The sequence below is a fragment of the Aotus nancymaae genome, unplaced genomic scaffold, assembly GCF_030222135.1.
Source record: "Aotus nancymaae isolate 86718 unplaced genomic scaffold, 86718_ANA_hifiasm-v0.15.2.pri h1tg000041l, whole genome shotgun sequence".
NCBI classification, from domain to species: Eukaryota; Metazoa; Chordata; class Mammalia; order Primates; family Aotidae; genus Aotus; species Aotus nancymaae.
Window position 1 is genome coordinate 2,823,517 of NW_026988455.1, and position 15,632 is coordinate 2,839,148.

Genomic DNA, 15,632 nt, shown 5'->3' on the forward strand with positions numbered 1-15,632 from the left:
CACAGAGGCTGATTCCTGTAGAGTGTAAGGAACAGTGAGGACTGAAAGTGCACACAGGCTGATTCTGTAGAGTGTAAAGGAACAGTGAGGACTGAATGTGCACACACGCTGATTCTGTAGAGTGTAAGGGAACAGTGAGGACTGAATGTACATGTAGAGGCTGTTTTTGTAGAGTGTAAGGGAAGAGTGAGGACTGAATGTGCACACAGGCTGATTCTGTAGAGTGTAAGGGAACAGTGAGGACTGAATGTGCACTCAGGCTGATTCTGTAGAGTGTAAGGAACAGTGAGGACTGAATGTGCACACAGGCTGATTCTGTAGAGTGTAAAGGAACAGTGAGGACTGAATGTGCACACAGGCTGATTCTGTAGAGTGTAAGGGAACAGTGAGGACTGAATGTACATGTAGAGGCTGTTTTTGTAGAGTGTAAGGGAAGAGTGAGGAGTGAATGTGCACACAGAGGCTGATTCTGTAGAGTGTAAGGTAACAGTGAGGACTGAATGTGCACTCAGGCTGATTCTGTAGAGTGTAAGGGAACAGTGAGGACTGAATGTGCACACTGGCTGATTCTGTAGACTGTAAGGGAACAGTGAGGACTGAATGTGCACACACAGGCTGATTCCTGTAGAGTGTAAGGAACAGTGAGGAGTGAAAGTGCACACAGGCTGATTCTGTAGAGTGTAACGTAACGGTCAGGACTGAATGTGCACATAGAGGCTGATTCTGTGGAGTGTAAGGGAACAGTGAGGACTGAATGTGTACACACAGACTGATTTTGTGTAGTGTTAGGGAACATGAGGAGTCAATGTGCATACACAGGCTGATTCTGTAGAGTGTAACGTAACGATGAGGACTGAATGTGCACACAGAGGCTGTTTCCTGTAGAGTGTAAGGGAACAGTGAGGACTGAATGTGCACACAGAGGCTGATTCTGTAGAGTGTAAGGGAACAGTGAGGAATGAATGTGCGCACAAAGGCTGATTCTGTAGATTGTAAGGGAACAGTGAGGACTAAATGTGCACACAGGCTGATTCTGTAGAGTGTAAGGGAACAGTGAGGACTGAATGTGCACAGAGAGGCAGATTCTGTAGAGTGTAAGGGAACAGTGAGGACTGAATGTGCACACAGAGGCTGATTCTGTAGAGTGTAAGGTAACAGTGAGGACTGAATGTGCACACAGGCTGATGCTGTAGAGTGTAAGGGAACAGTGAGGACTGAATGTGCACACAGAGGCTGATTCTGTAGAGTGTTAGGGAACAGTGAGGACTGAATGTGCACACAGAGGCTTATTCTGTAGAGTGTAATGTAACGATGAGGACTGAATGTGCACACAGGCTGATTCTGTAGAGTGTAAGCGAATAGTGAGGACTGAGTGTGCACACAGAGGCTGATTCTGTAGTGTGTAAGGGAACAGTGAGGACTGAATGTGCACACAGAGGCTGATTCTGTAGAGTGTTAGGGACCAGTGAGGACTGAATGTGCATACAGAGGCTGAATCTGTAGACTATTAGGGACTAGTGAGGACTGAATGTGTACAAAGGCTGATTCTGTGGAGTCTAAGGGAACAGTGAGGACTGAATGTGTAGAGACCGGCTGATTCTGTGGATTGTTAGGGAACATTGAGGATTGAATGTGCACACAGGCTGATTCTGTAGAGTGTAACGTAAAGATCAGGACTGAATGTGCACATAGAGACTGATTCTGTAGAGTGTATGGGAACAGTGAGGACTGAATGTGCACACAGAGCCTGATTCTGTAGAGTGTTAGGGAACAGTGAGCACTCAATGTGCACCCAGAAGCTGATTCTGTAGATTGTAAGGGAGCAGTGAGGACTGAATGTGCACGCAGGCTGATTCTGTAGAGTGTAAGGGAACAGTGAGGACTGAATGTGCATACACAGGCTGATTCTGTACAGTGTTAGGGAACAGTGAGGACTGAATGTGCATACACAGCCTGATTCTGTAGAGTGTAAGGTAACGATGAGGACTGAATGTGCACACAGAGGCTGATTCCTGTACAGTGTAAGGAACAGTGAGGACTGAAAGTGCACACAGGCTGATTCTGTAGAGCGTAAAGGAACAGTGACGACTGAATGTGCACACACGCTGATTCTGTAGAGTGTAAGGGAACAGTGAGGACTGAATGTACATGTACAGGCTGTTTTTGTAGAGTGTAAGGGAAGAGTGAGGACTGAATGTGCACACAGGCTGATTCTGTAGAGTGTATGGGAACAGTGAGGACTGAATGTACATATACAGGCTTATTTTGTAGAGTGTAAGTTAACAATGAGTACTAAATGTGCACACAGAGGCTGATTCTGTATAGTGTTAGGGAACAGTGAGGACTGACTGTGCACACAGAGGCTGATTCTGTAGAGTTTAAGGGAACAGTGAGGAATGAATGTGCACACAGAGGCTGATTCTGTACAGTGTTAGGGAACAGTGAGGACTGAATGTGCACACAGAGGCTGATTCTGTAGAGTGTTTGGGAACAGTGAGGACTGAATGTGCACACAGAGGCTGATTCTGTAGAGTGTTAGGGACCAGTGAGGACTGAATGTGCACCCAGAGGCTGATTCTGTAGAATATTAGGGACTAGTGAGGAATGAATGTGTACAAAGGCTGATTCTGTGGAATGTAAGGGAACAGTGAGGACTGAATGTGTAGAGACCGGCTGATTCTGTGGATTGTTAGGGAACAGTGAGGATTGAATGTGCACACAGGCTGATTCTCTAGAGTGTAATGTAACGATCAGGACTGAATGTGCACATAGAGCCTGATTCTGTAGAGTATATGGGAACAGTGAGGACTGAATGTGCACACAGAGGCTGATTCTGTAGAGTGTAACGGAACAGTGAGGAATGAATGTGCACACAGAGCCTGATTCTGTAGAGTGTTAGGGAACAGTGATGACTCAATGTGCACACAGAAGCTGATTCTGTAGAGTGTAACGGAACAGTGAGGACTGAATGTGCACACAGGCTGATTCTGTAGAGTGTAAGGGAACAGTGAGGACTGAATGTGCATACACAGCCTGATTCTGTAGAGTGTAAGGTAACGATGAGGACTGAATGTGCACACAGAGGCTGATTCCTGTAGAGTGTAAGGAACAGTGAGGACTCAAAGTGCACACAGGCTGATTCTGTAGAGTGTAAAGGAACAGTGAGGACTGAATGTGTACACACAGGCTGATTCTGTGTAGTGTTAGGGAACAGTGAGGACTCAATGTGCATACACAGGCTGATTCTGTAGAGTGTAACGTAACGATGAGGACTGAATGTGCACACAGAGGCTGTTTCCTGTAGAGTGTAAGGGAACAGTGAGGACTGAATGTGCACACAGAGGCAGATTCTGTAGAGTATAAGGGAACAGTGAGGACTGAATGTGCACACAGAGGCTGATTCTGTAGATTGTAAGGGAACAGTGAGGACTGAATGTGCACAGAGAGGCTGATTCTGTAGAGTGTAAGGGAACAGTGAGGACTGAATGTGCACACAGAGGCAGATTCTGTAGAGTATAAGGGAACAGTGAGGACTGAATGTGCACACAGAGGCTGATTCTGTAGATTGTAAGGGAACAGCGAGGACTGAATGTGCACACAGAGGCTGATTCTGTAGAGTGTTATGGAACAGTGAGGACTGAATGTGCACACAGAGGCTGATTCCTGTAGAGTGTAAGGGAACAGTGAGTACTGAATGTGCACACAGGCTGATTCTGTAGAGTGTAAGGGAATAGTGAGGACTGAGTGTGCACACAGAGGCTGATTCTGTAGTGTGTAAGGGAACAGTGAGGACTGAATGTGCACACAGAGTCTGATTCTGTAGAGTGTTAGGGACCAGTGAGGACGGAATGTGCACACAGAGGCTGATTCTGTAGACTATTAGGGACTAGTGAGGACTGAATGTGTACAAAGGCTGATTCTGTGGAGTGTAAGGGAACAGTGAGGACTGAATGTGTAGAGACCGGCTGATTCTGTGGATTGTTAGGGAACAGTGAGGATTGAATGTGCACACAGGCTGATTCTGTAGAGTGTAACGTAACGATCAGGACTGAATGTGCACATAGAGGCTGATTCTGTAGAGTGTATGGGAACAGTGAGGACTGAATGTGCACACAGAGGCTGATTCTGTAGAGTGTATGGGAACAGTGAGGAATGAATGTGCACACAGAGCCTGATTCTGTAGAGTGTTAGGGAGCAGTGAGGACTCAATGTGCACACAGAAGCTGATTCTGTAGAGTGTAACGGAACAGTGAGGACTGAATGTGCACACAGGCTGATTCTGTAGAGTGTAAGGGAACAGTGAGGACTGAATGTGCATACACAGGCTGATTCTGTACAGTGTTAGGGAACAGGGAGGACTGAATGTGCATACAGAGACTGATTCTGTAGAGTGTAAGGTAACGATGAGGACTGAATGTGCACACAGAGACTGATTCCTGTAGAGTGTAAGGAACAGTGAGGACTGAAAGTGCACACAGGCTGATTCTGTAGAGTGTAAAGGAACAGTGAGGACTGAATGTGCACACACGCTGATTCTGTAGAGTGTAAGGGAACAGTGAGGACTGAATGTACATGTAGAGGCTGTTTTTGTAGAGTGTAAGGGAAGAGTGAGGACTGAATGTGCACACAGGCTGATTCTGTAGAGCGTAAGGTAACAGTGAGGACTGAATGTGCATTTACAGGCTGATTCTGTAGAGTGTAGGGGAACAGTGAGGACCGAATGTGCACATAGGCTGATTTTGTAGAGAGTAAGGGAACAGTGAGGACTGAATGTGCACACAGAGGCTGATTCTGTAGAGTGTTAGGGAAGAGTGAGGACTGAATGTGCACACAGTCTGATTCTGTAGAGTGTAAGGGAACAGTGAGGACTGAATGTGCACACAGAGGCTGATTCTGTAGAGTGTAAGGGAACAGTGAGGACTCAATGTGCACAGAGAGTCTTATTTTGTAGAGTGTAAGGGAACAGTGAGGAGTGAATGTGCACACAGAGGCTGATTCTGTAGAGTGTAAGGTAACAGTGAGGACTGAATGTTCACACAGGATGATTCTGTAGAGTGTAAGGGAGAAGTGAGGACTGAATGTGCACACAGGCTGATTCTGTAGAGTTTAAGGGAACAGTGAGGCCTGAATGTGCACACAGAGGCTGATTCTGTAGAGTATACGGGAACAGTGAGGACTGAATGTGCATACAGAGGCTGATTCTGTAGAGTGTAAGGGAACAGTGAGGACTGAATGTGCACACAGGATGATTCTGTAGAGTGTAAGGGAGCAGTGAGGATTGAATGTGCACACAGGCTGATTCTGTAGAGTGTAAGCGAACAGTGAGGACTGAATGTGCACACAGAGGCTGATTCTGTAGAGTGTAAGCGAACAGTGAGGACTAAATGTGCACACAGAGGCTGATTCTGTAGAGTGTTAGGGAACGGTGAGGACTGAATGTGCACACAGGATGATTCTGTAGAGTGTAAGGGAGCAGTGAGGATTGAATGTGCACACAGGATGATTCTGTAGAGTGTAAGGGAACAGTGAGGACTGAATGTGCATACACAGGCTGATTCTGTAGAGTGTAAGCGAACAGTGAGGACTGAATGTGCACACAGAGGCTGATTCTGTAGAGTGTTAGGGACCAGTGAGGACTAAATGTGCACACAGAGGCTGATTCTGTAGAGTGTTAGGGAACGGTGAGGACTGAATGTGCACACAGAGGCTGATTCTGTAGAGTGTTAGGGAACAGTGAGGACTGAATGTGCGCACAGAGGCTGATTCTGTAGAGTGTTAGGGAACAGTGAGGACTGAATGTGCACACACGCTGATTCTGTAGAGTGTTAGGGAACAGTGAGGACTGAATGTGCACACAGAGGCTGATTCTGTAGAGTTTAAGGGAACAGTGAGGAATGAATGTGCACACAGAGGCTGATTCTGTACAGTGTTAGGGAACAGTGAGGACTGAATGTGCACACAGAGGCTGATAGTATAGAGTGTAAGGGAACAGTGAGGACTGAATGTGCACACAGGCTGATTCTGTAGAGTGTAAGGGAACAGTGAGGACTGAATGTGCACACAGAGGCTGATTCTGTAGAGTGTTAGGGAACAGTGAGGACTAAATGTGCACACAGAGGCTGATTCCTGTAGAGTGTAAGGGAACAGTGAGGACTGAATGTGCACTCAGGCTGATTCTGTAGAGTGTAAGGGAACAGTGAGGACTGAATGTGCACACTGGCTGATTCTGTAGAGTGTAAGGAAACAGTGAGGACTGAATGTGCACACACAGGCTGATTCCTGTAGAGTGTAAGGAACAGTGAGGACTAAATGTGCACACAGGCTGATTCTGTAGAGTGTAAGGGAACAGTGAGGACTGAATGTGCACACAGGCAGATTCTGTAGAGTGTAAGGGAACAGTGAGGACTGAATGTGCACACAGAGGCTGATTCTGTAGAGTGTAAGGGAACAGTGAGGACTGAATGTGCACACAGGCTGATTCTGTACAGTGTAAGGGAACAGCGAGGACTGAATGTGCACACAGAGGCTGATTCTGTAGAGTGTTAGGGAACAGTGAGGACTGAATGTGCACACAGAGGCTTATTCTGTAGAGTGTAATGTAACGATGAGGACTGAATGTGCACACAGGCTGATTCTGTAGAGTGTAAGGAAATAGTGAGGACTGAGTGTGCACACCGAGGCTGATTTTGTAGTGTGTAAGGGAACAGTGAGGACTGAATGTGCACACAGAGTCTGATTCTGTAGAGTGTTAGGGACCAGTTAGGACTGAATGTGCACACAGAGGCTGATTCTGTAGACTATTAGGGACTAGTGAGGACTGAATGTGTACTAAGGCTGATTCTGTGGAGTGTAAGGGAACAGTGAGGACTGAATGTGTAGAGACCGGCTGATTCTGTGGATTGTTAGGGAACAGTGAGGATTGAATGTGCACACAGGCTGATTCTGTAGAGTGTAACGTAACGATCAGGACTGAATGTGCACATAGAGGCTGATTCTGTAGAGTGTATGGGAACAGTGAGGACTGAATGTGCACACAGAGGCTGATTCTGTAGAGTGTATGGGAACAGTGAGGACTGAATGTGCACACAGAGCCTGATTCTGTAGAGTGTTAGGGAACAGTGAGGACTGAATGTGCACACAGAAGCTGATTATGTAGAGTGTAACGGAACAGTGAGGACTGAATGTGCATACACAGGCTGATTCTGTACAGTGTTAGGGAACAGTGAGGACTGAATGTGCATACACAGACTGATTCTGTAGAGTGTAAGGTAACGATGAGGACTGAATGTGCACACAGAGGCTGATTCCTGTAGAGTGTAAGGAACAGTGAGGACTGAAAGTGCACACAGGCTGATTCTGTAGAGTGTAAAGGAACAGTGAGGACTGAATGTGCACACACGCTGATTCTGTAGAGTGTAAGGGAACAGTGAGGACTGAATGTACATGTAGAGGCTGTTTTTGTAGAGTGTAAGGGAAGAGTGAGGACTGAATGTGCACACAGGCTGATTCTGTAGAGTGTAAGGGAACAGTGAGGACTGAATGTGCACACAGAGGCTGATTCTGTAGAGTGTAAGGGAACAGTGAGGACTGAATGTGCACACAGGCTGATTTTGTAGAGAGTAAGGGAACAGTGAGGACTGAATGTGCACACAGAGGCTGATTCTGTAGAGTGTTAGGGAACAGTGAGGACTGAATGTGCACACAGTCTGATTCTGTAGAGTGTAAGGGAACAGTGAGGACTGAATGTGCACACAGAGGCTGATTCTGTAGAGTGTAAGGGAACAGTGAGGGCTGAATGTGCACACAGGCTTATTTTGTAGAGAGTAAGGGAACAGTGAGGACTGAATGTGCACACAGAGGCTGATTCTGTAGAGTGTAAGGGAACAGTGGGGACTCAAATGTGCACAGATTGTCTTATTTTGTAGAGTGTAAGGGAACAGTGCGGACTGAATTTGCACACAGAGGCTGATTCTGTAGAGTGTAAGGTAACAGTGAGGACTGAATGTTCACACAGGATGATTCTGTAGAGTGTAAGGGGGAAGTGAGGTCTGAATGTGCACACAGGCTGATTCTGTAGAGTTTAAGGGAACAGTGAGTAATGAATGTGCACAGAGAGGCTGATTCTGTACAGTGTTAGGGAACAGTGAGGACTGAATGTGCACAGAGAGCCTGATAGTATAGAGTGTAAGGGAACAGTGAGGACTGAATGTGCACACAGAGGCTGATCTGTAGAGTGTAAGGGAACAGTGAGGACTGAATGTGCACACAGAGGCTGATTCCTGTAGAGTGTAAGGGAACAGTGAGGACTGAATGTGCACACAGAGGCTGATTCCTGTAGAGTGTAAGGGAACAGTGAGGACTGAATGTGCACTCAGGCTGATTCTGTAGAGTGTAAGGGAACAGTGAGGACTGAATGTGCACACTGGCTGATTCTGTAGAGTGTAGGGAACAGTGAGGACTGAATGTGCACACACAGGCTGATTCCTGTAGAGTGTAAGAGAACAGTGAGGACTGAATGTGTACAAAGGCTGATTCTGTGGAGTGTAAGGGAACAGTGAGGACTGAATGTGTACACACAGGCTGATTTTGTGTAGTGTTAGGGAACAGTGAGGACTCAATGTGCATACACAGGCTGATTCTGTAGAGTGTAACGTAACGATGAGGACTGAATGTGCACACAGAGGCTGTTTCCTGTGGAGTGTAAGGGAACAGTCAGGACTGAATGTGCACACAGAGGCTGATTCTGTAGATTGTAAGGGAACAGTGAGGACTAAATGTGCACACAGGCTGATTCTGTAGAGTGTAAGGGAACAGTGAGGACTGAATGTGCACACAGAGGCAGATTCTGTAGAGTGTAAGGGAACAGTGAGGACTGAATGTGCACACAGGCTGATTCTGTACAGTGTAAGGGAACAGTGAGGACTGAATGTGCCCACAGAGGCAGATTCTGTAGAGTGTTATGGAACAGTGAGGACTGAATGTGCACACAGAGGCTTATTCTGTAGAGTGTAATGTAACGATGAGGACTGAATGTGCACACAGGCTGATTCTGTAGAGTGTAAGGGAATAGTGAGGACTGAGTGTGCACACAGAGGCTGATTCTGTAGTGTGTAAGGGAACAGTGAGGACTGAAAGTCCACACAGAGTCTGATTCTGTAGAGTGTTAGGGACCAGTGAGGTCTGAATGTGCACACAGAGGCTGATTCTGTAGACTATTAGGGACTAGTGAGGACTGAATGTGTACAAAGGCTTTTTCTGTGGAGTGTAAGGGAACAATGAGGACTGAATGTGTACAGACCGGCTGATTCTGTGGATTGTTAGGGAACAATGAGGATTGAATGTGCACACAGGCTGATTCTGTAGAGTGTAACGTAACGATCAGGACTGAATGTGCACATAGAGGCTGATTCTGTATAGTGTAAGGGAACAGTGAGGACTGAATGTGCACACAGAGGCTGTTTCTTTAGAGTGTAAGGGAACAGTGAGGACTGAATGTTCACACAGAGGCTTATTCTGTAGAGTGTAATGTAACGATGAGGACTGAATGTGCACACAGAGGCTGATTGTGTAGTGTGTAAGGGAACAGTGAGGACTGAATGTGCACACAGAGGCTGATTCTGTAGAGTGTAAGGGAACAGTGAAGACTGAATGTGTACACAGTGGCTGATTCCTGTAGAGTGTAAGGGAATAGTGAGGACTGAATGTGCACACAGAGGCTGATTCCTGTAGAGTGTAAGGGAACAGTGTGGACTGAATGTACCCACAGAGGCTGTTTCCTGTAGAGTGTAAGGGAACAGTGAGGACTGAATGTGCACACAGAGGCTGATTCTGTAGAGTGTAAGGAAACAGTGAAGACTGAATGTGCACACAGAGGCTGATTCCTGTAGAGTGTAAGGTAATAGTGAGGACTGAATGTACACACAGAGGCTGATTCTGTACAGTGTAAGGGAACAGTGAGGACTTAATGTGCGCACAGAGGCTGATTCTGTAGAATGTAAGGGAACAGTGAGGACTGAATGTGTGCAGAGAGACTGATTCTGTAGAGTGTAAGGGAACAGTGAGGACTAAATGTGCACACAGGGTGATTCTGTAGAGTGTAAGGGAACAGTGAGGAATGAATGTGCACACAGAGGCTGATTCTGTAGAGTGTAAGGGAACAGTGAGGAATGAATGTGCGCACAGAGGCTGATTCTGTAGAGTGTAAGGGAACAGCGAGGACTGAATGTGCACACAGAGGCTTATTCTGTGGAGTGTTAGTGAACAGTGAGGACTGAATGTGTGCACAAAGGCTGATTCTGTAGAGTGTAAGGGAACAGTGAGGATTGAATGTGCACACGGGCTGATTCTGTAGAGTGTAAGGATACAACGATTAGGACTGAATGTGCGCACAGAAGCTGATTCTTTATTTTGCTTAGTCTCACCACTCCGGCTCTCTTGTCCTATTCATGTTTTTTTTTTCTTATAGAAGGCCCAGAACACCAAAGTACCATTTCAATCCGCCAAAATAACAAATGTCAACAAACAGCTGAAACCTACTGCTTCTGTCAAACCAGTACAAATGGAAATGTTGGCTTCAAAGGTAGGAAGTTATGAATTTACAGACATACTTAATGAGGTAGCCTTCTTTAGCCAGACTACAAAGGTGCCTTTATCATTGCTACACCGTTTAACAAACATATGTAGGTAGAGCTCTGCTTTCAATCAACAGTATAGGAAGTGAGTATATATACCTTTTTTTTTTCTTTTTTTTGAGATGAAGTCTCTCTCTGTAGCTCAGGCTGGAGTGCTGTGGCGTGATCTTGGCTCACTGCAGCCTCTGCCTCCCAGGTCCCTGTTCAAGCAGTTCTACCTCATCCTCCCAAGTAACTGGGTTTATAGGCATGAGCCACCATGCCCAGCTAATTTTTGTGTTTTCTTAATAGAGACGGGGTTTCACTATATTGGCCAGTCTGGTTTTGAACTCCTGACCTCATGATCCGCTTGCCTCAGCCTCCCAAAGTGCTGGGATTACAGGTGTGAGCCACCATGCCCGGCTGTGTATACACCTTTTAAATGATGCTACTTAATTTAACATTATGACCTTGAAGCTGGTTATGGTGGCTTAAGACTGTAATCCCAGGTGTTTGGGAGGCTGAGGCAGGAGGAAAATTACAATACTGAATAATAAGGTTAATTACCTTAATACCCAAATAAAGGATGAAATGGTTGGGAAAATTCATGGAGTGAGTGGGATTTTTAGGGGTAGAGAGAAGTTGATAGGAAAGGGCACCTTTTTGGAGAACAAAGTAGCAGCAAGATCAAGGTAGCAGAGTGGAAATGGACCTATAATTGGTCCTTTGGTTAAGGAGTCTGAAGACTAAGCTGAGTAAGGTGGCTTGCGTGAGGAAGCAGCAGATAAGGCTGGGAAGAAGGTTGCAGTTGGATTTGAAGGTTTTGGAATTTGGATTTTTATGCCATTAGACTTGAGGAAACAAAGTTCTGAGGAGTAAGGAAATGAGGAAAACCGTGCAGGGAGGTAAGTTAGGAGGCGTCACACTTGTCCAAGCAAGAGCTGCTGAGGGTCTAGAGCTAGCCTCCTCTTCCCGAAGCCCCTACCCATACACCAGTATCAATACTGGATGTGAGAAGACAACATCACATGTGTTAGCATGTCTCAGAACTCCTTTCAGGGACATCATCTTGTATTTCAAAAACAATACTTCGGACACATGGCTTGGAGTGCAGGAGTGGGACGCTTAACTACTTGGGTGTTAAACCATTTATGCAATAAATGAGCAAAAAGTAGGAAAGTCAGGAGAGGGAGGTAGCTTTGGGAAAGATATCCTGTTTGCTTTCACATTTGTTGAGGTAACGGGGACATCTGCCTGGAAATGCAGTTGGAAATGTGGAAGCAACATCTGAAGGCAAGGAATGGATTCACTGGCTTTCTCCACGGAGATGGTGGTTGAAAGCACGTTGCTGTTTATGAGGACTAAAGCCTAGAACAAATAGTTGAGATGAAACTTCTTTAAGAGGCCTTCCCTTGAAGGTTTCTATAATAGTGACTTCCGGAAAGCCAAACTTAAAGGCTGGTCTTCAGACCTTGGTCTCTTAGGAGTTGTTTTTTTTGTTGTTGTTTTTGTTCTTTTAATTTTTTCTTTTAAGAGATAGGGTCTTGCTCTGTTGCCCAGGCTGAAGTGCAGTGGTTATTCGCAGGCACGATCCCACTGCTGATAAGCACGGGAGTTTTGACCTGCTCCATTTCCGACCTGGGCCGGTTCACCCCTCCTTAGGCAACCTGGTGGTCCCCTACTCCCGGGAAGTCACCATATTGACGCCAAAGTTTGTGCAGACACCTGATCAGCGTAGCTCATTACAGCCCAGAACTCCTGGACTCAAACGATCCTCCAGCCTCAGCCTCCTGAGTAGGTGGGATACAGGCACGCGACAGCGTGCCCGGCGGGTCTCTTTGGAGTTGTGGAGAAAATTTTACTTGTGTAACGATTTGAATGTGGTTTCTCCCACATCACAGGAGGGCAGTTTGGCAATATGTATATATATTTTTATAATATATATATATTTAAAATATATATATAATTATAAATATATATTTTTATAAAATATATATATTATGTAATATATAAAAATATATATAATATATAAATATTTATAAATATATATATATTAAAAAATACCTTTATTTTTTGGTGGGGACAGAGTCTTGTTCTGTCGCCCAGGCTGCAGTGCTGTAGCTCTATCCCTGCTCACTGCAACCTCTGCCTTCTGGGTAGATTGCCTTCAAGCAATTTTCCTGTCTCAGCCTACTGAGTAGCTGGGATTCCAGGCGCCTGCTACCATGCCTGGCTAATTTTTTGTATTTTTTAGTAGAGACGGGGTTTCACCATGTTGGCCAGACTGGTCTTGAACTCCTGACCTCAGGTGATCCACCTGCCTTGGCCTCCCTAAATGCTGGGATTACAGGCGTGACCCACTGCGCCTGGCTGCAGTGTATTTCAAATGATTATTCTCTATACCCAGTAGGTCTGTTTTTTATACAAAGAAAATGATCAGAGGGATAATCAAGTACTTTTAAATAGTGCTATGATGAATGTCTCTTAAAGAGGAGAGAAATATCCTAGTTAAATTCATTTAAGGAAATACTATGCAACCATAAATATAATGTTTTAGTAGAATGTGGAAAAATCTGATTATAACAATATATAAACAGTGCAACCCCAGATTTGCTTTTAAAATGTACATTTGTATGCAGCATGTTGATGGTATTTATTTTTGCGTATTATGTTGGACTTAAGATTGACTTTCATTTTCTTCCTTAAAACTTCAGACTTACCTTGGGTACATATTACTGTTCAAGATAGAGCAGAAGGAAAGAAGAGTTTTTTTTTTTTTTTAAATAACAAAGATCCAAAATAAGAAAGAAACAAAGAGAAAAATAGTTTTCTCCTGTGACCTCCACAACTTCACCCTTTTATGTTTCCTTTACTCCTTGGCTGACTCCTTTTTCTCTCTTTTCCTGGCAAAATTAAGGCCACTGTTTGAGATAAAGCATTATGGACCTTTAGCTCAGTTCATATAAAAATCAGTTGCAGGGTTGAAACATAAAGCTACATGTTCTAGATTTAGAAGTTATCAGGAATTAATGAACAACAGTTATTTCCAATTCAAATACATTTCCCTCTGAGAAAGACAGTATAGTGGAGGATTCTCTTAAGTCCACGATTTAGGTAGAACCCCACCTTCTGGCAGGTGAGTCCCTCTGCCTGCCCGTCTCTGGTCAGCTCTCTGGCTTTTATTTTGTCACCAGCTCTATCTGCAGGGTTATCACTGTTCTTTTTTTTTTTTTTTTTAAACACTGTTCTTTAGAGCCAATCCCTGGTGTTGTGGAAATGCCACAACAGGCACAAAGGTTTCTAGCAATTTTCCTGGAAAGATGATAACATAAGCCATGTGTCAGTGATAGCCGTTGTTCCCAGTCTTTTTTTGTTTTGTTTTTTTGTTTTTTTTTTTTTGAGACGGAGTTTCACTCTTGTTACCCAGGCTGGAGTGCAATGGTGCGATCTCGGCTCACCGCAACCTCCGCCTCCTGGGTTCAGGCAATTCTCCTGCCTCAGCCTCCTGAGTAGCTGGGATTACAGGCACGCGCCACCATGCCCAGCTAATTTTTTGTATTTTTAGTAGAGATGGGGTTTCACCATGTTGACCAGGATGGTCTCGATCTCTTGACCTCGTGATCCACCCACCTCGGCCTCCCAAAGTGCTGGGATTACAGGCGTGAGCCACTGCGCCCGGCTGTTCCTAGTCTTATAACCAAATTTGTACTATCCTTTCTGCAAAACTGGAGGGCAGGTTTCTTTCTTTGTAGCGGTTGACACAACTGAATCACAAAGTGCCCTGGCAGAGACCTCAGAAGAGTTCCAGTCCTTTACAGGTATTCACTGAAGCTTATTCTGCAGTTTTTGGAGAAAATGGTGTGGGTTTTTTTTTTTGCTGATTAATGAGGCTTTGGTAAACACAGTAGTTTGAAAGGATGAGAAAGGCCTTTTCTAGTCGCTTGTTTGCTGGACACTGGGGAAACAAGTTGAATAAACCATGGACTCTGCCCGGAGGAGCTCCCAGTCAAGTTGGAGAACGTAGGAGTAAAAGCATGGCTTTATCTGTCACAGAGATAGATGCACACTTATGAGAGGTACTCAGGAGTCATAGCTAGAACAGATTACCTGACCAGATAAGTAGATCTTAGAAAGGGTCTTAAAATAATGAAATTATGTTGGAGTTCAAAAGGAATCAAGGAATTCTAAATTAAGGGCCAGGGCAAGAATCTGTCTTATCCTAATGGCTTTTGTTATTGATTGATGGACAAGATATCATTATGTTGCTCGGGTTGGTCTCAAACTCCTGGGCATAAGCAATCTTCCCACCTTGGCCTCCCCAAGTACTGGGATCACAGATGTCAGCCACCACACCCAGCCCCTGGTGGCTTTTGGATATGGCTAAACTCAGCTGCACTTCTTAATAGGAGCCAGATAAACATTCTAAACTGCTATAATAGCACATGATAACCTCTGACTCCTTCAACTAGACTTTTTGGTACTGACTGCACTTCCAAGGGTGGGTGGTAATGCTAATCCTTGAAAAAGCTAACCTTCAGCTGAAGCTACATATGCTTATTAAAATGCAAATCTGATTCCAGTCACTTGTTTCATCTTACCTTTGGCTAAAATCTAAGCTTCTTAGCACAGCTCTCGTTCAGCTTTTCAGCCCATCTTCTCACACCTCCCAGGCTATCCTCCCAACATCTCAAATCAATTTGCATTTCCCAGAATTGCCTTGATTTTCTTTGGTTTCCTTTTGCCTGTTCGTCTTCCTTAAGGTCACACCCTCTCTGGTGCCCGGGGTGCCTCTACTCATTTTTTATAGCTCTTTGAGATTTCCAGTTTCCCAGAGTCTTTTCTTTTTCTTCTCTTTCCTCTTTTCTTTTCTTCTTTTCCTTTTTTCCTTTTCATTTCCTCTTCCCTTTCCTCCCTTCCCTCCTTTCCCTTCCTTCCCTTCCTTCCCTCCTTTCCCTTCCCTCCCTTCCTTCCCTTCCTTTCATCCATCTCACTCTGTCTCTAGGCTGGAGTGCAGTGACATAA

At 45.0% G+C, this 15,632-nt stretch overlaps 1 protein-coding gene across 3 annotated transcripts in view; it reads left to right on the forward strand.

Moving 5' to 3' along the window:
- Positions 1-15,632, forward strand: part of CCNB2 (cyclin B2) — a 47,036-nt gene that overhangs the window by 13,911 nt on the left and 17,493 nt on the right. For 2 of the 3 annotated variants that reach the window (XM_064361360.1, XM_064361358.1), the window contains exon 3: positions 10,466-10,579. In XM_064361360.1, the coding sequence (XP_064217430.1) occupies positions 10,466-10,579 (114 nt within the window). The remainder of the gene's footprint in view (positions 1-10,465; positions 10,580-15,632) is intronic. The other variant, XM_064361359.1, reaches the window with a different exon arrangement.